The sequence below is a fragment of the Emydura macquarii genome, unplaced genomic scaffold (assembly GCF_026122565.2).
Source record: "Emydura macquarii macquarii isolate MOO-44397 ecotype Brisbane River unplaced genomic scaffold, CSIRO-AGI_Emac_v2 contig_295, whole genome shotgun sequence".
Lineage (NCBI taxonomy): Eukaryota > Metazoa > Chordata > Testudines > Chelidae > Emydura > Emydura macquarii.
This window is the reverse complement of record NW_027130432.1, coordinates 11,049,695-11,072,445: the sequence shown is the minus strand read 5'-3', so window position 1 is coordinate 11,072,445 and position 22,751 is coordinate 11,049,695. Positions and strand designations below refer to the sequence as shown.

The window sequence follows — 22,751 nt, the reverse complement described above, 5'->3', positions numbered from 1 at the left end:
TGAAGAATCCACTTTGAACCAGTACATATGAGCCTCTGCAGGGGGTGATACCTCTCTGGAGGTGTTACAGCCAGAGTGAATTTGCCTAATTGCCCCTGTGGTTCTTAGTTCCTGAAGGAGCTGCGGTCCCCCTCTGTCATGGAATTAAAGTACTTGGCCCACAATGATACCTAAACTTAACACACTAAGATGTCTCGAAGATACTGCAGGAAATTGCCCTATCTGTCACAAGCCTCACAACTGCTGGGTCCAGAGCCCCATGAGGAACAGCACTAAGCTCCAGAAAAGGTGGCCACAAAGCTTCTAAAATCCACCGAGCCTGACTGAAAAATGAGCTCCATGGGGGCCACCCCAATTAATGGACTTCCTGGATTAAAATGAGTGTCTTGTATTACCTGGAAATAGATTGCTCCTGGCAACTCCATCCTTTGTCAACGTTCTGATGGATAAGCAGGAAACCAGATCCTGATGGGGGTGTCTCCTGACTGAGTCACTCGTTGTTGGCAGGGATGATGAAAGAAAAGCCCCAAATGAAGGATCAAATCTAAAACACTTTCAGAAAGTGCCCAGTTAGTAGCTATTGCCATTTTGGGGCACCACGCTTGCAATGCACACCTCCAACTAATTTTCAGGGGCATTGAACATCCATAGCCCCCTCGACTGATATTCCTCCTGAACATTCCCCTTCTTAATATCCTCCTAGTGCTCTGTGTGCCCCCTGTTTACTGTGCTCAATAATCCCTTCCCTTCCTGGGGTTTACACCTTTCCGATATTAACAGCCTTTCCTCATGCCCACCCACACCCCATTTTAGCCATCCCTTAGCTCAGTTCTATGTACTGAGCCCTGTTTTCAGTCTTTCCTCATTGACCAGACCCCTCCAGCCTCCTGATCATTTTTGTTCCTCTTCTCAGAGCTCTCTCCAATTCTCTACTATCTTTCCAGTAATGAGGAGCTCTGGACTGAGCACGTATTCCACATGCAGTTGCCTCAGAGCTGTGAGGTAGGGAGCAATCAGCTCCCTGGCCTGTGACACATAGCCCAGGCAGCTTACATCGAGCTAACTCTGTAAGTGTCTACACTACAACATTGCTCCTGCCTATGTAAGTCACCCGCTACCCCAACCTAGTAACTTCACCTCCACGAAAGGCACAGCGCATAGCTCAATGTAGTTAGGGCGGTGCAGTGTCTGTGCGACACTGCATTACTTACATCGCCTGTTGGCTGTCAGCCCTGGCGCAGGGCTCACACCTTGAGCTCCCCTAGGCTGGGGTGACAGCCTGACCCATGCAAGGCTGACAGCTCAGGTTGTTAGCCCCTGGGGTCATGTCTCAAGCTGTCAGTCCCCCCATAAGGTTAAGTCAGTGGAAGCACTGAGGACGTGCACCACTGCCAGAAGGGGCGTAGTGTGGACATGAACCACTGGGCTGTATGTCAACTTAACTTAGGTTGACTTAATTTTTTAGGGTAGACAAGGCCTTAGTCACTTAGTTTCTCTGGGCCTCAGTTTCCGATCTATACAATGGGGATAATAGCCCAGCCCCACACCACAGGGACGCTAGGAGGATCAATACACTAGAAATGCCACAGAATTGAGTGTTAGACCTCACTTTGCTTGGCCAGCAAGGCTATGGAATTGCAAAGCAGCAAGAATTAGGACATAGATTCTAGTAAGGTGCAATGGAAGGAAGTATTTAAATCAAGCTGTTTAGAAAATGGGTGGGGTTTCCTGAAACACTTACAAAAATCCCTCTGAAAAGGAAGCGTGGAATAAACTGTGTGGCTTCCCAAGGGACTCCTAGCACTCCAGAGGGGACAAGGAAGAGGCAGGGACAAGGACCCGACCTCCCTCCACTTGTGGAGCCCAAAGTGATGTGGGCTTCGTTGCTGCCATAATCACGGCCTGAACTCTATTTATCTTAGGTACATTTAGGGCTCCCCTTACTATAGTATCTGAGCACTTCATACTCTTTAACTGGCCATTTTCTAAACTGGTAGATTTTAATGCTTCCTCCCAGGGCACCTTTGGCACCCAATTTCTTAATTCCCTAGTTTGCCATCCCCAAACCTCATATCTTTGGGCTACCCTGCTCCCTCTTCCAATTCCTTGCAATTGCACAGGGACACTCTTTCCCAGCCCCACCTCTTGTTCTCAGTCAGTTCTCCCACCTGTCAGTAAAAATCCGGTCTGGCATGGCTTCTCTGGTTGGGGTAACTACTTTCTGGGTCATTGTTTTTTTACAAGAGCCCCACTGCTGACAAATGTGGGCACTTGAGTGGCCAACAGGGAGGCATCACGTCCCAGGCCAATGACCTGGAAGCCGATGAGCCTTGAGAGCTACGGTCTGTTGAGCCCCTACTCCTTCCAACACGGTTAAATGTTCAGTCTCTAATGAGCTCCTGGTTTTTAATTAGTGATTGTAGCTAAGGCAGCTTTTTCCCACAACCTTTGTATCGACCACTGTGCCTCATTGTATTTGTATTGTTTCATTCTGGGCACCTCGCCCCTAGGGCCTCACGTGAATAGTGTCTACAGGACAGGCATACAGAGTGGTGCCTACAGCCACCTAGGAGGGGGTATCCTATTGCTTAGAGCTGGAAGACTAGCCACACATGCAGACTTAGGGCATCAATCTAGACTGTAATGCAGCGTGAGCGGGTTACAGGAAGACAGCCATGTTCCAGGCCTGGGTGACACAGTGAGCTGCTGCAACTACTACCCATGTTGTGTGTGGACACAAAAGATGTTTTGAGCCAACCCTGTCACTCACTGCCTGGTTATAAATGCATTTGGAAGTTGCAGTGTAGACTGGCCCCAAGTTGGTGCCATGTATGTGTTAAGAAGTCAGGCTGAAGGTATGTTACAGCAGCCTAGACTCCACCCGTACTTAAACTCTCAGGCTGTGACTCACACCTGAATTTGGCACAATGGATTGAGGGTCAGCTTCTTGCCAAATGAGGCCTGGTTTTTATACACACCGATTCCTAGGCTGGTTCCCCTTGCTACCAAGAGGCAAAAGCAACTCTCAGAGCCAACCCTACAGAAAAATTGTGTTTCAAAACATTTCTCCTTTTGCCTGAAGCTCTGCTGGCAAAAGCGAAGCCAAGCCTTGCGTGCAGGCTACATAGCCAAATGCTGCAGTTCACGCATGAAGCTTTAGTCTCTAGGCTTTTGTTAATGCTCCCGTGAGAGGTGCTCCTACACACTCTGCAAGAAGCAAACTCTGAACTGGGTTTAATCCTGCAAGCTGGAAATCACAGAATTGAACATGCTAAATAAATCAGGTATTCCATTTCTCCAATCATGGCCTTTATTTTCATTCAACCTCAAATCAACATTTCTATGAATGGTACAAAATAATCATTGCTATTTAAAAAAATAAAACAGAAACAAGAGAATAGAAAACAGCCATTTTAGTGACAGCAGCTGCATTTACTGGACGCTGGATCTTTGCAGACACAGCCCTTGGCACAATTATTGCATCCGGCTGGGCAACAGGAGCAACAGCCTGAAAAGATAAAAGTTGAGGCAAATTATTGGAGATGCCAGCCAGGAAAATCTCATCCTGTAAGAATTTTAGGCAGTTCAACATGGATGAGACGGAGCAAAACCATGCTGTGAACTAGACCTTGTGAAATATTAAAAGGTGTACTGTTAATACACATTCTTCACAAAGACTTCATATAAAAGTCAAGATTGGAAAATATTGGGTCATTTCCCATCTTAATACAGGTCAGAATACTTTATCTAACATAGCAGTTTTGTTAAAGAACACTCTCAGGGTATGAAAAAAAACAACTGCTTGGTGTTGGAAAAAACAGATTTTTGCAAATCATACTTACAAAAATGGCACTGCTGTCCATGAACACCCAGAACATCTTGGAAAGAAGATTGATTCTACACATCTTGGTAGAAACATCTTGGAAAGGACGCTGAATTACAGGCCCACACTTCAACAGTAAGTATGCTGTTTATCAATAGATGCCCTGCTTCAGCAAAACACCTGCTTATCTTAAAGAATATGCTTACATCCATCCCCATTCTGCAAAGCACTTATGGCCTGATCCAAAATCCCACTGAAATCCCATGTAAGACTCACATTCCCTTTGCAAGTATGTGCTTTATGGACCTAAGTCCCACACTGACTAAAAGTTAAGCACATTCTTAAATGTGTTGCTGAATCAGAGGCAAAAATTCTAGCTTTAGTATTCCAACCTCCTTTCTACTGTCATAGAAGCCAGTGACAAAACCCTCATTCAGCTCAGTCTCAGCAAGGCAGGTAAATCCTTTCTGGCCAACATTTTAAAGAGACGAAAAGATACTCACTCTTTTTGCAAGATGTGCATTTGCAATTTTTGCATTTGCAGGAGCCGGCACAGGTACATGAGCCACCTTGTGGACAAAGAGAAATAGAGGGGAAATGAGCATCATTGCTGAATTAAAACGAGACAGGACAAACAGCAGCCAAGAGGAGAATTTTATCACCAGCACGGGGAAAAAACAAAAAACAAAAACAGGTTTCATCCAGTCAATTGCTTCCCATTGCTCTGCTAAGTATAAATTACCTCCAGGTTATCCCTTGCTTTGAATGTTTCTGTTACCTGGTTCTTACAAAATTCACTACAGAATCTTTTCCCGCCCCATGACAATATATTTTAAAGTTGCCTAAACTGGATTCCCATCGCTGGAGAAGGATATTTACAAACCGGCCCCCACTACTAAAAGCAAGCGGCATTGAAATCCGGGCGTTTGGTTTCCAGGATCTGGTCACAGTGACTAGCCCAGAGGGAAAAGCCAGAGCCTCTCCAAGAGCTCGAGCTTCTTTCCCCTTCCCGTGCTGCCGATTGCAAGCAACGAGGGCGGCTGGAACTGTTTCCCAGCAAGGGGAAAGCAGAGCCACCCCCTTCCACGGCAGCGTGGAGCAGGGTCTCTGCGGGGCGGAGGGGGGCCGGGGAGGTGTCACTCACCGGTAGCACAAGGACAGTCCTGGGGATCCATCGCTCGCTGGGGTCCTTCAGCGGGTGCTGCAGCTGCTCGGTCTGTCGGAGAGGAGAGGCTCGGCTTGGCTCGGGATCAGAGAAGAGTTTGGTTCCGCAGCCGCCGCTGCCTCCTATTTATCCCGGCGGAGGGGTGGGATGGAGCGCAAAAGCTCCGCCCCGGAGCCCTGCACACGGTCGCCGAAACACAAACAATGACACCGCACAGAGCAGCGCTGCGTGCAAAGCCCTGCTGGGCGCGCGGTGCTGCCCCCGGCCCGCACGCCAGGGCGCCGTGTGCAACCCCTCCCCGTGTCCGCAGGACACACACCAGGACGCCGCCGTGTGCAACGGCAACTCCAGACGGAGTGCACTGCCCTGTGGGAGGCGACCCACGCACACAGCAGCGCGCTGGGCGCAAAACCCTCCTGCCTGAGCGCCTTGGGTTGTGCAACCGCCCCCCGCCCCAGCATTGCATGGGGCGAGCTCATCGCACAGAGCCGGGACCCCGCGTGCTGCTGTGTGGAAACGCTCGCGTCCCGTCTCGACTCCGAGTGCATTGCACGGTGCTGTCCCCGCGCGGAGTGCAACCCCTCCCGAGTGCTATCCCAGCGCAGACCAGGGCGCTGAGTGCAACCCCCAGATCCCCTCCGCCCTCGAGTGCCGGGCACGGTGCGCAGCTATTCCAGCAGAGACCCGAGCGCTGAGTGCAACCCCCGTGCATTGCTTATCCTAGTGTGATGGTTATTTTATTTCCCCTCATCAGGATCGTGGTACTGGAAGGTCTGGGACGGGGAGTGGAGGGAGCAACAGTGACAGTAGCACTGATTAGGGCCCGCTCTAGGATTTCGCATAGATGCTGGAAGTAGGGATGCTGGAGGTGGGAGACAGCATAGACACAGGCCCTGGCATAGACAGGGTTTACAGTTTGGTTAATGGCTCTCAGCGCCCCCACTATAAAAATTGTTCCAGTACCAGGGTTGGTACTGGCCGAAGCTGTGTCCACTCCAAGAAAGGGGCCCTTTTGTGATCGCCTCCCCTGGGCTGCCTATCATCTGTAACACAGCCCAGGATCTCCAGGGGACTCTGCTCTATGGGTCTGTGTCCCACCCTGAGCTGAGCCCTGCTCTCTGCACCTCATGCTGGGGCTTGCCAGCAGGAGGACACGCTGGTGGTCGAATGCTGCCTTGGCTATTTGCAGCACCTTTCTGGCCCCTGTGTGCCACACAGTGGTAGCAATGAGAAAGTGCTTGTGGCAGCAGGGATATGGGGCTTTTTCACCATCAGGTCATCTCACACTCCAGCAGGCTTACCTGACAAGGTGGTGAAAGCCCCAGGGTCCTGTTTGCACTACAGCTAATACAACTGGTGAATTATGGCTACCAGGTGTGCTAGGGTACAGTCAAGTGCTCTCCCTCTTCACTGTGGCCATGTGAGCAAAAGGCTGCAAAAGGACAGATGCTTCTTTGGCCACAGACCCAATTTGTTTAAACTGATCAGCCATTAACAAAGCAAATCTACAACATTTCTGTAAAACCTTTACCCCGGTTCTCAGAAATTGCAAAAATAGCTAAAAAAGGTTATGAGCAAACCACTAGATCTTTTAAATGCCAGCAGCAGGGGTATTTATGTTTACTCTGTTTGCATCATTAAGGACTTGCATTATATTCAGAAACATTGGGCAATGATCAACTTATTTCCTCACAATCTGTCATTCCAAGACCAAGTATCTCCACATCCACAGATATACAATTTTCCTAGAGAGAAATTAATTTTACGCCTTTTAGCCAGGAACAGAGTGTAACTGTGCAGGGAGGGGAGGATAAGGGGGAGTCTGAGTCACATTTAACCCTGTTGTAAGAGGTTTTTATTCCACTAAGATCACTAAAGACTGGACTGTGATATTTTTACTCACATTGAGTAGTACCCTACTCAAATACTTACAGAGTAAGATGCTATTTGACTCTTTGATAGCACATCTAAGAATCACTTGTTATGGGCCCCTGCCCAGAAAAGCACTTAAGCACATGTTTAACTTTGAGAACAAGAGTAATCCCATTGATTTTAAGAGTTTATAATTTGTATTACAGCAGTATCAAGAGCTCCCAACTGACATTGGGATCCCACTGTGCTAAGCGCTGTACATACACATATAAGAGACAAGACAGAGAAAGGATGGGAGGGAAAACAGGCACACAGGGGTGAAGTGATTTACCCAACGTCATACAATAGGTTAGTGGCAGAGCTAGGAATAGCACCCACTTCTCCTGACTTTCAGTCCAGAGCCCCTGACTGGGCCACACTGAAAATTTTCATGTTCATCATGCGCCTAAATGCTTTCCAGGATCAGGGTTCACTTGTTTCACGTGGCCTCTTTTGGAAGTTGTAATTAATCTACCCCCAATTCCTTTTTGCAAATACCTGTTCTGAGCAAAAGGAGAACTGATACACAAAATACACTTGTCCCTGGAATATGATTAGCCCTTTGTCATGTATCCATAGGTTCTGTACTACACCCCAGCTTTTAAATAATCCCTTGGAGGAACCCCTAAGGGGTCTCCCTCTTCCATGTGGCCTCACTGTCTGTGAGACTGAGTTTCTGGTTAGAGACTTTTACTTAGCAGTGACAGCTGGCAGCTTTTTCAAGACAAAGCAGGGTTTATTAGGCAACTGGAACACAGTATTGGGAAGTCCTTAAGTTAGCATAAAAGTTAAGACATAGTCCATGCTCGCAGAGCTAGCATAATCAGCCAGCCAAGCTGCTATGGAATCCATTTCTGGCTCTGCCTCTCTGTCTCTCTGTCAGTCCCAAGTGAAAGTCCATTGTCCAACTCTTGCAGGCCTATGCTGAGTTCATATCTTGGGGCTGCCGGAGATTCCCAGGCATAGGTGTCAGCTGCTCCATTGTCTTTGTGGACCCTTCATTGATACAGGTTGGTTGCATCCAGTCCTTTAACGATCCGCTCATTCCAACCCAGTTACATAACCCCACACCTCATCTCTCCTGCTGTGCCCCAAGAACAGATTTAACCCTTCTGCAGCCACTGGGTAACCAGGCAAAGTACAGAGGGAAACTGAGGCACGCATAGGCATCATAAAAAATATTACAGAAAATGTCCACTTTGTCAGACCCTTATTTACTACAAAGTTCTCTACAGTCAAGTGAGAAGTTTGCATGTTACATCAAGGAGAGTGTGACATTATTAATAAATAATCACATGGGCAACCACCCCAAAAGTGTTTAACAGCCAGATACAGTAGCTTTAAACAAGGCCAGGGAGTAAGAGTGTCAACAGCAGTGCACACTGAGTGCATATTTACCCAGGAACATCACTTCCGCTTGGACTGCAGATAAAAAAACAAAACCCAAGTGTTTGGTTAGTTAAGCAAACAGTGATTACAATTCAACAACACAGACAACATGAAAAAAGACACAGTGTGCCAGGGATTACACCACTCCCAAACATTTTCGTGGAGATTAACAGGAAACCAGATCCTTTTTCCCGAAGTCAAAGTCGTGAGCCATTGTGTAATGGGAAGAGTTAAAGGAGAAAACCCAGTTTTATACTCCCTACATGTGAATTGCCATCAGAGGTCCAAGAGGCTCAACCTGAATGGCAAACATCAGACAAGAAGGGAACAGAGAGAAATGGTGGAAAAGAATCTTAACTCCTGGAGGTGGAAGCTCCATTTTTGCAGGAATAAATCACTGTAATTCCCAAATATGCCAGTGTAACACAGTGGATGTAGGTTAAACGAGCTAGGATAAACATGTATAAGGAATATCAACCCTTGAGCTTCAGGGCAGAAGGCAGACACTGCCTGCCTGGGATTATTCATTTATTGTTTAATATTTAAATTCAGGGCCCTGTGCGTACTGTGCAGTGCAGTGTATCACGGTTCAGGGCAACTGCACCTGTATTCCTCACTCATGCTCCAGCAAGGTCACCCAGCTCCTTAGCTGTCACCTCTCTTGTGTCTCTCCCGCTTCTGACTCTGTTTTTTTTCAGGCACAGTCTCCTGCTGACACTGTGAATGCCCTAGCAAGTCAGAGGGCCTAAACAGGCCTGCTCTTCTTCCTCTCCAAAACTATACACAGCGTAATTTCCCATAGTTATAAGTTACCATAGAGCTCTTTCTCAGCAAGCACATTTATTCTTAAGGTGGAAGCGTTACAGAGAAAAGATTTTAAAACAATAAAATAACCCATATACAAGACAATAATTTTATCAAAGCTCACCCCCCACTCCAGCAAGGGCTTTGGTAGGAGTCAGTCCTTCAAACCCCACCCTGGGGGCTTCCTGTGGTTACAAGTTCATAACAGCTGTTAGCTCTGAACAAACACTCCCATGAATAGGTCTATGACTTCCAACCCTTCTCAGGAAGGATTGGGTCCTCCTTTGGATAGATGGTCCTGTCTGTTTGCTGGATCAGAAAGAAGGCCCCGAGTCAGTTTATACTCAGGTTATTTGTCCAAAAGTCCTTTCTTTGTCTGTTGGTCTCTAGAGAATCCAGTTTGAACCAATATATATTTTACTTACTTACTTACTGCCCGTGACGCCAGTGGCGCATAGGGCAGCAACAAAGCCCTTCCACTTCTGCCGGTCGCGGGCCAGAGCGCCTATTGTTCCCCAGGTGTGGTGGTGGTCTTTTAATTCTTGTTCTACCGTTCGGCGCCAGGTTGTCTTTGGTCTTCCTCTCTTTCTCTTCCCGTCTGGTTTCCAGCGGAGTGCAATTTTGATAATGGATCCATCCTCTCTTCGTAGGCTGATTGTCCTCTCTTCCAGAATATAGAACTGTCTCCCCGGTTGATGTTGTCATTCTGCCAGATCCAGTCCATCTGCTCTCACTAATGCCTAAAATGTGCAGGCTGTAACGACGCATCTCTGCTGTTACTTGCGCCAGCTTGCTTGTCTGATACATTGTACGAACGTTCCAAAATCCTAACCTTGTCTTTGTTTTGGTGTTCAAGACCTCTATCATCCTGTCAGTGGCTCCATTCATACAAGTCTCTTGAGGAGACCCTAGAGGCCCATCACACCTGTTCATGGAAATTTTCTTTGTTGCTGTTTCCGTAACCCCAAGTGTTTTCTAGGACAGGGTGGTTAGCCCTGTGCCAAACCCCCAACCTGGAGGACCAGGGACCACACTTCGTCTGGTCTCTACCCTTCGACCTGTCTGGCATGGGAGACCCTACCAGGAGCACGAAGCTCCAACCAGCATAGCTCTAGGGGTCATCGAGACACACAAGCCCTCCAACCACGACAAGGTGGTGGTCCATTAGTGGAGGGAACCAATATATATAAACCCCTCCAAATGGGAGAACCTCTTGGGAGGTGAATTTGCCCAATCATCCCCCACTGTTTAGTTCCTGGAGGGCCGCTGACCCTCTCCCCCATGGAGTTAAATACAGTCTCTGGCCCACAATGATATGTAAACTTAATGCACTAAGATCTCCCAAAGACATTACAGGAAATTGCTGTATTTGTCACACAATAATCCCAAATTCTGCAGCAAGAATCTCGCCATACCTAATACACCTGGTTAATGCGCTACAAAGCTCCATATATAATATAACTACCATAACTATTTGTCCCCATGGGTGTAAGGTCCCAGGTCATCTCTGGTGAGAGGTGTTGTGCCTTGTGCGGGAAAATGAGGATTGAGCTGAGTGTCACTGAATGCTGCCAGAAGCTGTGTCAAACTGGCATTGACGATTGATCTGATAATAGCTGTAATGTCACAGTAAGCCTGCTGATGTGCCCCCCTCCCATGGCTATTACAGATACTGGTGCTAGGATTATCTGGAGGAGACAAGGTGGGTCTATACTGAGAAATGGTCTCTAGATCCGACACCAACAGATCATACGTCTCCAGAATAGCACAGTGATCGTGTCTAAAGCAATGGGTACATCCTGGAATGCTCAGAACCCTAGTTCATGGCTCCAGGACTTCTGTGCTCTTGGCGTGTCCCGCTAACAAGGCTGTTCAAGAGCATGAGACTCTGACTCCTTTTCAATCAGGGTGAATGCAGCAGGGCAATGCAGAGCCCTCACTACCTCTTAAACCTGCTGCAATGGGGGGAACTTCAGCCTTCTTCAACGAGAGGTCTGGTGACTATAGTCTGCAGCCTGGACTGAGTCCTGTGTTCCATGGATTGTTTGCCTCTTCACACAGAGCCGCTCTCTGTCAGGATGCGGATTCCCCCACACCATTAGGAGTAATGACACCGGCACACACAGGAATTGTGGGAGGCTGCACGCTGGCTGGATGATTAGTTGGCACGCTTCCACAGGCAGGGACCATGCAGGTTAATCCAATGGCAACATAGCATTTGCTAACCATCAGCTGGTGGCTCTATGCCCCTTTCCCAATGTCATCAGGCGATGTCAGACCAATGCATACACATACGGACTTCAATGCAAATGAGGTGATATCTCATGTGATAAGCAAGAAATGCAGGGAGATATCACAACATGTGCAAAACCTGGCTCAATGCCGCTGTGAGAAGGCAGGCTCACAACATAAGACTGTAGGTGCATACACACTACTGACCTCACACATTTTCAAAATGGCTCTCTTAAGCAACCACCAGGTGCACACATCAGGGGCTCTGTAAGCACGTGCTCTGGCCTGTACAACAGCTAAAATGGCTCGTTGATTAGGATGGCGTCTCCAGAGTGGCTAGCAGATCTGTGCCTAGTCAACAGATTCTCCCTAGAACATGACATTGATGATTGAGGCTTACCCAGGACATCATCTGCACCATGATAAAATGCCAGTGGCTGTTACGCATCATGCCGCTTCATTCCACGTTGTACATCAACATCAGCTACACCTTGATGTATAATCCCACTGACAGACATTGAGAGAGTCCGTCACCAAATGCTTGTGAAAATCAAATTAGCAAGAAGGGATTTAGCTTGCCACATGGATCATATAACAACACTTCAGGCAAAGGCTCTGGTAATGGAAACAGTATGTTCTAATGGTTAGAGCACCAGGCCGAGATTCACAGATTCCAAGGCCAGAAGGGCCCATTGTGATCATCTAGTCTGACTTCCTGCATAACACTGGCCACAGAACTTCCTCAAGATAATTCCTCGAGCAGATCTTTCAGCAAAACATCCAATCTTGATTTAAAAATTGCCAGTGACGGAGAATCCACCATGAGCCTTGGAAAATTGTTCCATTAAAAATGTACACCTTGTTTCCAGTCTGAATTTGTCTAGCTTCAACATCCAGTCATTGGATTATGCTAGATCTTTCTCTGCTCGATTGAAGAGCTCTTTACTAAATATTTGTTCCCCATGTTGGTACTTATAGATCCAGGTTCCGTTCTTGGCTCTGGTTCCCTTTGGGCCAAATGAAGTGAATGGAATGAGAGCAGTACAGAATCTGGCTCTTCATTTCTCTGTGCTTCAGTTACTCTGTCTGTAAAATGGGGATAATGATACTTCCCCCCCGCCCTTTACCAAGCACTTTGAAATTGTGGAGGAAGGGCCAGATTCTGGCCCCTTGTCCTTGCTCCAGCAGCATATAGGGGCTGTAGAAATGATGGGGTAGGCCCCCAGGGAATTCCTGCAGTGCAGGACCAGTTTAGGACTGGTGAACACAGCCCTGGGCAACTTGCAGTGTCTGACATTTTATGATTATGATATGCATTGTGAAAGTGCTTCGGGCAGGGCCAGATCTAGGGGCAGGCGACCCAGGAGCCCACCAGGGGTGCCGGACTTGAGGGGTGCCAGGCTTGGGTTAGCGACAAAAGGGAAAATAGAATGTTTAAGTCAAATGTTTCAGATATTTTGTATGCAGATTCATTTTTCACTAACGTGCTAGGATGTTGTGGACCTTTGTAGACTCTCATGGAACCTTCTGGACTTTCTATAAGCTTAAAGCAAACAATTTTTTTATTTGCTTGTCTATGGCATGAATAAATACAGATTTACAGATCCCAGCATGCACATTTATCATCTTATATGACAGGGCCAAATCAGGAATGCAAATCATGCATCAGTGTCATGAAATGGGCCACAAATGCAATTACATATAAGGTATTCAAAAGTTTGACACATGGATGGGTAGGCACAGACACTCCATGCTTGGGGTGCCATTTGGTCTAGGGCCGGCCCTGGCCTCAAAGCCCCAGTCACAGACCTGGGTCTCATTGTGCTAGGCACTGTACAAACACAGACCAAAAGACAGCCCCTGCCCCAAAGAGCTTACAGTCTAAATAGTACTGGGGTGTAGTAGCAGCATAGAGGCAAGACGGGTGGAGGCAGGGGAGAACAAAGAATGGTCAGAGTGCTCTGTGTTGGGACAATTCTGGGAGACAGTTAAGGCTGATGTAAATTAGAACAACCCCTGAGGGTGCTGTCTTTATGCTGAAGGCTGCACGTGCCAAGCCTCTGAAAGCCACCATTTCAAGGGGTTCCTTGGCCTGAGAGGTGCAGCTCAGAATCTGGCTTGAAAAGTACAAATATTAAAGCATCAGACATAAGTTTATGGGGGTCACACTCAAGGCTCTTTAGTTAAAGTTGCAACCAGTGCTCTATTATAAGCCTATTTTGGCACCTTCCTTAACAAATCTAAAAGTGCTCACGCTTCAGAAGGGAAATTTGGTGGGTGCAAAGTGTGAAAGGAATCAGTGACTGTGTTTGAATTCTAAGCTGATCAACCCTAAGCATGTTTCCTGGCTTTTTGAAAGAAGTGTCTCATGCAAACAAGCCCCAAAGATACGGTTTTCGGGTAGGATGCTTTCCTGACTTAGTTCTTGCATGGGTTAGTGTGAAACAACCTGGATCCAAATCTTTAACAGCTATCACACGCACGTATGTGATAAGCTGCCTGGCTCAGTAACGTGGTTCTCATGGCGAAATGTTTTTCATCAGTATAGTGACATCCCAATCTGTGAGGAGACATTTAAGTGTCATCTGAAGGGTGCTCTAACTTCTGCCATCTGGCAACCTTGGCAATCGACAGGTGCAGGGACACTTTGGCCACACACCCTCCCCTCAGCCACGCCCCCTACACCAGCTAGAGGTGGAGGGATGTCCTAGGAAGTGTTACTTTGATGCTACTTCACCTAAAGCTCCAGCTAACATAGCAGAGAATTCATACTGACTACACTGCATTATAAAGCCAGGGTTACAATTGATGGGCCTGGATCTTACAGCTGGGCTGACATAGCCATACCGCACTATGCAGACTTTTTGACTCGGGTCTGTGGCTTGTGCTGTGATCACATTGCAAAAGGACAGGGATTGGACTGGGATCCAGGAGAGACGGAATCCACAGCCGGCCTGGGGGGGCTGCCCTCTGGATTTGAGAAATCGGAAACCCTGGAAGGTTTAAAACACATGCTGGGTGAAGTGAATTGGAGTCTAGCCACTAACTTCAGTGGGCTTTGGACCAGGCCTTAACCGTCCGATGCTCAGATGCTCCGGTGCCCAAAAATAGCATTGCAGCTTGACAGGCATTTCACCAGCTAAGTGCAGATTTAACCAGCTCATCCTCCACCTCGCACTAGCTGTCACGGAAATATTTCAGGCCAGATCTGCTCCAGTCTTAGAGCAGCTTTGTGCTTCTTCAGCAGCACAAGGCTAGTCTCCAGCCAGTATACGGGAACATTTACACGGCACACTAAATCCAGGCTTTGACTCAGGTTTGAACCCAAGCTCCCTTTCTGTCCACACATCACGTGTGTACAGGCAGAAACAAAACAAAACAAAAAACATGGCAGCGAATCTCAACACCTGGGTTAACTGACTTGGGTTCGCTCGCGCTATGTGGCTAAAAATTGCAGTGTAGTGGGCTGCTTCTGAAACCCAGCGAGGGAAGTGGTCGCAGAGCTCCAGCCCGAGGGGAACATCTCCACTGCTATTTTTAGCCCCATAGCGCGAGCCCCACAAGGCTGAGTCAGTTGATCCGGGCTCTGAGACTTGCTGCTGCGGGGCTTGGGGTGTTTTGCAGTGTAGACGTACCCTCCTGAATCAATCTGCCTCGAGTCAGCAAGCACTCAGGATCCAGGTCTCAGGATCCTGCTGGGCAGGGGGGTCAGAGCCTGAGTGCAGCAGTGACTTGGCTGAACTGTATAACCTGCTCCATTGCCAACTGCAAATATCCACTTCTATATTCCCTGAGCATATGCACTGCCCCATTCACTCCCCAGCATGCATTACCCGACAGTGCTAAAATATATGCACTGCCACCCTGCCCTCTTATTCAAACTTCTAGAGGTGTCACCATGCCACTTCTTCCGTTTTTAGAGCCAATAAGCAAACCTCACTTTCTCCTCTCATTCATCATCAGAGTACTGTAACTCCTTCATTTCCAGACTGCGCCCACATTCTCCCTTCTTTCTTGTTCCTCCCCCCGGGTGTAACTCTTTTCAGCTAATGATAGTGACATCCATTGTAAAGTGCTTTCAGATATACTGACAAAAAGCACTACGTAAGAGCGAAGTGGTAATTATTATTATTAATCAGTGCCAGAGTGCAAACAGCAGTTCCCTTTCCTTCCTATTCACTGAGCTTTAGGGATACAAGAAATAATCCCAAATAAAATGTTTAAAAAAATCTCAAACATTCATAAACTAGTTTTCCAGGGGCATATGTAGACTACATGATAGTGGAGTGTGATGGAAAGGTTTAATGGGCACGATTTAGTGAAGGAAGGAATGAGTTAGGCATGTCATCCCAAAAGGAATGCCCATAAAACCCGTATACCACATCACACCATGGTGTAGCCCCAATCACATCAATACTGAGTGCTCAGCCCTTTTGAAAATCATCCCAGTCCTGTAGGTGCCTGAATATCAGATTTAAGAACTTACCTTTTAAGGTCCCACTTTTTAAAACCTTATACACAGGTTTTCTAATCTGTGTAAAGCCAGAATAAAATACAATAAACTTTTTTTAAAAGTAGTGACTAAGAATTATCATAGTGGTGCCTGAGTAGTAAACGTAATAACTTAAGTCCTGGTCCTGCATGGACCAAAGCATATGCATAAATCTATGCACTGAGTACTCCTTTGTAGTCAGGGAACCCACCCACAGTGTGTAAAGTTAAGCATTTGCAGGATTGAGGTTTAAGGTTGCAAAATGCTTTCCATTATCGTGCCTGCTTTGACCCCTCCCTAACTTTCTAAAAAAAGGATCTTTCAGAATAAAATTCTGATGTGTGGCATCTGTCAAAAATGGTTATTTTTGTTGCTGTAAGTGTGAAGGAAAATATTTAAATCCCTTCTGTTCTTCATGAGACAAGAAATGTTATCCAGTTTTTGACCTGAGTACTTAGCCAAAATTCAAGGTCTAGTGGATTGTTTGAGTTAGGAGGAGAAACTGATGGTGAAGTTAGATACCTTTGATGCAATCCAGCTTACTTCCAAAGACTGTACAAAGTCCTGTTTCCTTGAACACAGCAGGAAACAATCCCCTTGCTCATCATTTCAAGTCCCTTTCCAGCCAGCGCTTAGCCCAAAACCTCATTCGCTAGGCTTTGCTTAGAGCCACATTCCCCCCTTGGGCTGAATGGTTCACTTTTACTTCAGCCTGCATGTGGCTTTGTTTTAGATGGAAGCCCCTTTTGTTTCAGCTACATGGCTTTGTACAGGAGCTTAACTGTTTCTTACATTTGTCCCAAAAGAGAGGCAGCTGTTACACCAACCCGTTTCAATGAGGTTTAACCTAAGATAAAATAATAATAAAAATTCTTTTCTCATTTAAAAAACTCTAGCCACACTTTTTCAGTTGGAGTTATATTAAAAATGGCTGGAGTTTGAAACTTGACATAGATTTAGTCCTCCGTGACGTTTGAGAATGGAATGTAGTCAGCAGCTCATTCTATGTCCAAGATTTAAGGAGATGCTGTGTGGTGACACTAGTTGATGTTACTTGGCTTGGAAGCTAGAGAGAACTATCATGTCTGTGTCCAGGAACCTCAACAAAGAATCCCATTTATAATCATTACTTCTGAATCCTGCTTCTTTACAGAGAGAAACACTCAAAGGAATATGCCTCTTAGCAAACCTGAACTGTAGGAACCTGTTGGGTGGTTGGCTGGATACCAGTCAAGGGAGAAGCAACTGAGCTAGCAGGTGTATGTAATGAGAACCTCCTGCAGCAGAAAGACAACCATGCAAATATCAAAACTTAAGATCCATTGAGGCTGGAATAACAAAACCTGGAGTGGCTGAGGATAAATAAAACAAATCAGAGAGAAAGATTCTCCAGAGAATGAGACTGAGCATAGTGGAGAAGTGACATATTGCATTGGCTGAGTGCTTTTAGCATTGACCTCCATAGAAGAGTATTTATGGAGTCTGTTTCCTGCACATAAGAGTGCTGACACATGACACAGGATGATCATAGATGATGAGGGAGCTGAGCAGTGGGTTACATCTCTGCAATTACAGAGTAATGGGCCCTTGCTCAGTTGCACAACTCCATCCCACTTCCCAATTTTGAGCAAGGTAGCTAGGGGTAAGGTCACATATACGGAAAGTGCTTGAGGGCTCCTACTTCTGTCAGTAGATTGCTGCATGCCCGCCCCAGAGAATTGTTCATACAAGACAAAACAGCACAAGAAGTAGAAAGTTGCAACTGAGGAATATGAGAGAAGTACAAGACCCCATATGGCTGAAATAGCTCAACTCTACAGGATGGTCTGTGACAGATTGCCATAAGAAAGCATTATAGCAGGAATTCAAAATGGATGGAGGGATATACACTAGCCTGTGACATGTACATATTATACTCAGAGCATAATCCCACGTTATCATAATTGTTGCTTTGCATAAGGCCTGATCCGTCAAGCACTCTCAGCTCCGCACTGAAGCAAGCAGGAGTTGAGGAAGCCTAGCAGCTTCCAGACTGTCTCTGGGCTGGTGTGGTAGAGTCTTGCTGGGAATAGTCTGCATGGAAAGTAAAGCAAGCAGGAGTTGCAGGGAAAAGACGTACAGAGTAACACTAACCAGAATGCTGATTGGGCGAATGCTGATGAAGGCATTCCTTAAGCACAACTTCTCTGGACTGCAATGGGGGTTTTACTCAAGTAGATCCTTAAAGCCTCAGGATTTAGCATGGAATTGCAGGTAGCACTTGTAATTAGGAGCTTGCATTTGGTCCTGGGGGAATTTTGGCTGATATGACCTTAATCACAGATGTAGGAAAACGTTTAAAAAAGGAAAAATGACCCCACCTTAAATGGTAGGTTTTAATACCTAAAAGAAATCAAGAGTGTTTTGGTACGAGAGAGCGAAGCAGTTATTTGTTTTGAAAGAGCTGGGAAATACATGAAATTGAGCTTTATGTACAAGCTATTTTTGCAGCTTGTATGATGGTTTGTAGGGGAATTGTTATGTGCAAGGTGCAACATGGGAGAGACGTGCTGTCCAAGAATAAAGTGACCAGCAAGAGATTTTAAGGTACATATATACATGTAACTTTATTGTTTTAGGTAGCTTATGCTCACATCACAAATACTAACTGTATTTGGACAAATATACAAAAAGCACAATAATGTTATTTTCAGGTCATCAAATATACAGATCATTGTCAGGAAGGGCAGTTGCATACATTATTTGCAGCAGCTGCATTTGGTGGAAGGTTGTCCTTTGCAGATACATCCTTGGGCACACTTGACGCATCCAGGTGGGCAACAGGAACAGCAGCCTAACAAGGAATAAAAAAAACCCTCTGCATGTCAGAATGGGTCCAAGTCAAATAGTGACACTACCACGGGGCGGTGTGTGCAGCAGGCTGAGACAGACTCATTAACCACCCATGGCCAAGGTTACATAAGATCCCCTATGGGAGTTTGGCACTGAGGAGAAATAACCTAATTACATTCCAACAGAGACCCCAGTCCTATAGTTATTATTCAAACCAAATGCCCACTGATTTCAATGGGAATTTGATCTAAACAAGGACTACAGAGTTGATCACTTAACTGTTGCAGTCACTGGGGGAAGTCACACAGAACAATACGGAGATCACCACTATTTCTGCCTTCTGTTCCTCCGTCCATGTATGCCTTAACTCCTTCCCAATTCTTTTCTCACCACCTCCAGTTTAGTCTATTCATCCCACACCTCCCTGTTCCTGTCTCCTGATCCCCATTGTAAAACACGCCATCTCATGGGGTATATTCTGACATTAGCATCTTCTCTCTTCCATTTTGCAGGTGCCTTTCATGTCCACACACACTTTGGTCTTTGCAAGGCAGCAGAAGAGGACTAATATTTTGATCAGTGTATAACCCCCCCTTTCTGCACTTCATTGCAGAGGAGAAGGAGGAATTGCTAGGACTTGCAGAGCATGGAAATGGCCACACACACAGAAGCAGACAGGGCTCTCATGTAAGTTTCCCTTGTAAACACAGCTCTGTTCTGCAGCTGCTGAAGAAACCACATTGCAGCCCAGACTGCAGAGAGAGCTGAATGAATAACTGATAGTCTGACAGCACTCTACCCTCTGTAACAATTAGAGGAGGTAATTTCCAAACTAACATCAAAACAAAGATTTTTGAAAAGGGCCAATTTTTCATGCCTGGGGGAAAAATAATGAAGTTATTCTAGGGACACATTTGGCTCAGTATGTCAAGCAATGGGTTCTGTTGAAAAAAAGTTAGAATTGCACATTGTGCATGCACATGCGCACGCGCGCGCACACACACACACACACAGACTGTAAATGTTATAAAATGCTACACACTAGATTGGTTACTGAAATCTGAGGAGCTACTCACTTTTTCTGCATGATGTGCATTTACAGTTTGTGCATTTGCAGTTGTCACCACAGGTGCAAGTGCCACCTAAAATGAACAAACAAGGGGGGGAAGGAAAAAAAAAAACCTCCCATGAAAACACATTGAGTAAGAAGCCAGACAGTTTTCAAAAGTTATATTCGGGGACCCTAACGGTATTAATAAACATCCACATGTTCACAACGTCTGGGAAACTTGGCCATCAGCCCCAGCATCTAAGAGAACTCAAACAGCATGTGCTAGTTAGCAACACTGTCTCCAGGAAGAATCTATTCCCAATAAGCCAGTGATGGCAGAAATGGCATCAATCCCACTGAAAGGAAATACAAGAGACTCGGGTTTAAAATGCAGGTTGCTACACTTTTGCTTCCAACTTTGATCACTAGTTTAAAAAAAAGAAAAAAAATAACAAATAGACACGACAATCGCGCGCTGCTCCCCAGGGCGAGGAAGGCAACAAATCCTCCCCGCAGTCCGAGCCCGGCTCTGGAGTGGCAGGTCGGAGCAGGGGCTGGGCTCGCTGTGCAGCAGAGCGGGGCTACTTACCGATAGCACAGGGACAGTCCTGGGGGTCCATCGCTTGCTGGGCTGCAGCCGCCGCGCGGAGTTTGGAGACAGAGACGCTGAGGGGCGGGCCCAGAAGAGAAGTTGCGGCTAAAGGCCACGCACTGCCCCGTATTTATCCTGCCCGCGGGGAGGGAGCGAGTGCAAAACCCCCGCCCCTGCGGGCCCGGCCCGGCCCCCACCTTGCGCACGGCCCAGGGGGAGGCAGGGCACTGCCCCGCTGACTCCGCGCCCTGCCTTGCGCCCAGAGGCACGGGGCGCTGGGTCGGTGCCGAGCGCACCGGGGACTTGGCTCCGCTTGTGCTTGCGAGCGATCGCCCGGCCGGGGGCCGCCTCCTCCAGCCAACGCACCCCCCAGCGCAGCGCTCTTCCCCTCCGAGCCACGGGCACGCACCCAGCAACGGGGGAGATCGATGCTGCCGCCCTTGGCGGCCCCGGGAGAACCCTCTCCAGGGCTGGACCCCGCCTGCCCGTTCACCAGCTGCACGCACTCCGAGATGGGGCGCTGCTGAGGTCCTTCCAAGCGCAGAGAACCGCAGCACTCATCACAATAACTAGCCCCAACCCCCGGTGTACCAGGCTGCAGTGAGCGTCTTCCAGCGCCTGTCTGTATGAGCCCAGAGAACCGTGTGCACTCAGTACAGCAGTGATACAGCCCATCTCCCTTTGCCCCTTCCTCAGGGCTGCCTAGCGTTAGTGGGGCTCTGAGTTCATGCCCAAGGTGACCTATACAGTTGGATAGGTCTCAGCACCAGACAATAGCACAGAGAACCATGTGTACTCCCTCCAGGAATGAACGGCCGAGCCTGCGTTGGCCATTGACTCCTTAACCAGGGCTGTCCACGCTCTGGAACGCTTTGTGCTCCTTTCCCACTGGTTGGGGGTTATAAGGAGAATGAGTCTCTGTTCTAAGCGCCTGCTCAGATTCCCATAACTCTCCCTCGTCCATTTCCCCAGCAGCAGCACCCGGCAGCCCAGAGAAAAAGCAGTCAATGCAGCAGTGACCAGAGCCTTCCTGCCCATTTCCCCAGCAGTGCACAGCTCTACCTCACCTCCAAGTTGTGTAACACTATTTCTCTTGCTGTCACATATTTTCGAAGGGAACCGGGCCTGTGACCTAGAGGTGAGGTTTTGTTCTGTGCTGCCTGTATCTGCTCCATCACATTCCTTTTATTTTATGCTGGAAACATCATCATTTTTAAAAGAGCCCTGAGATCCAGATTCTGTTGAGATTCTGCACAACTTGCTGTGTGGCCTCAGTTTCCCCATCTGTCCAATGGGTTCTGAGGCTTTGTAAATGTGGTACAGAGGACTTTGAGAATGTTGGATGGAAGAGGCCGAATAAATGACTTTTTTTAAAAACCGGAGCAGTTTAGGCTGAATTGAAACGCACAAGTCCAAGAGGCATTTTCAGTGTGAGAAAATTCTCCAGAAGCAAACAAACACTTTGGTGTGTTTCCTTTCTAGACCCTAATGGAGACACCCTGCTTTTGGCCAACATTTTCAAAAGCGAGTAGTGATTTCATATGCTTTCATTTTGGGGGACCCAAAATAAGATGCCTGGAAGGCACCTAATTTTCAGAAAGTGCTAAGCAACTGCCCTCTGAGAACCTGGTGCCTTTACGGTGTCTCAAAGTGGACACCCCAAATCACTAATTGCTTTTGAAAATCTTTGCCTTAGTATTGTTGAAGGGGGGCAGAACATGATTTTTATTAATACCACTATAAAACACAATCATACGTAGAATTTACAGTATTATTCTTCAAAGCATTATATGAACTTTAACTAAAAAGCCATGCAACATTCCTTGGTTGCAGGGGGAGGGGCGTGTTGTTATGCCCATTTTACAGAAGATGAAGGCAAGCAATAATTATGGCAAAGCTTTTTAAGCCTTGGAGCCTGTAATTAGACACCTGTATGAAAGTGACCCAATTTTCAGAGCTGCTCAGCACCTACAGCTCCCACTGACTTCACTGCGGGTTGCACCTGCTCATCACTTCTGAAAACCGGATCACTTTCACCTAGGTGCCTAAATATAGAATGAGCAGCCTAACTATAGGAACTGGGGTTTGAAAATTGTGGCCTAAATGACTCTTGCCCTAGGCCATACAACAAATCAGTGTCAGAACTGGACTCAAAATGAAGAGCATCTATATTTCCCTGGCCCATGCTCTCTCCAGACCATGCTGTCTCTTACATACAAATTAGCTGATGAAGGAAAAACATGGCTGTGCGGTTTATCCTGCTGGTTCGAGCAACTCTTATATGTTAACTGTTGATCCCTTGTAATTACATGGTACTATGTATGTAGGATATAATTTAGCACCTAGTGGGCAAGCAAATGTGGTTTCTTTAGACATGGCTCATTTGCAAAGCAGCCAGAAGTGCTTTTACACGGACAGGTAGGTGTTGGTCAGGGTGCTCCTTCCCTCCATAGTTTTAGT

The 22,751-nt window shown here is 47.0% G+C and overlaps 2 protein-coding genes across 2 annotated transcripts; both read right to left on the bottom strand.

Annotated features, from left to right (window-relative positions):
* Window positions 1–3,292: 3,292 nt before the first annotated feature.
* LOC137155714 (metallothionein) lies at window positions 3,293–5,120 on the bottom strand. Its single transcript, XM_067552061.1, has 3 exons — window positions 4,968–5,120; window positions 4,327–4,392; window positions 3,293–3,508 (listed from the first exon to the last, which is right to left on the bottom strand). The coding sequence occupies exons 1-3, from the start codon at window positions 4,996–4,998 to the stop codon at window positions 3,414–3,416; spliced, it is 192 nt and encodes a 63-aa protein (XP_067408162.1). The 5' UTR covers window positions 4,999–5,120; the 3' UTR covers window positions 3,293–3,413.
* Window positions 5,121–18,395: 13,275 nt separating this feature from the next.
* Window positions 18,396–20,442, bottom strand: LOC137155697 (metallothionein-1). The gene is made up of 3 exons (XM_067552043.1): window positions 20,289–20,442; window positions 19,725–19,790; window positions 18,396–18,649 (listed from the first exon to the last, which is right to left on the bottom strand). Exons 1-3 carry the CDS (start codon window positions 20,317–20,319, stop codon window positions 18,555–18,557), a joined length of 192 nt encoding a protein of 63 aa, XP_067408144.1. The 5' UTR covers window positions 20,320–20,442; the 3' UTR covers window positions 18,396–18,554.
* Between the last annotated feature and the right edge of the window lie 2,309 nt (window positions 20,443–22,751).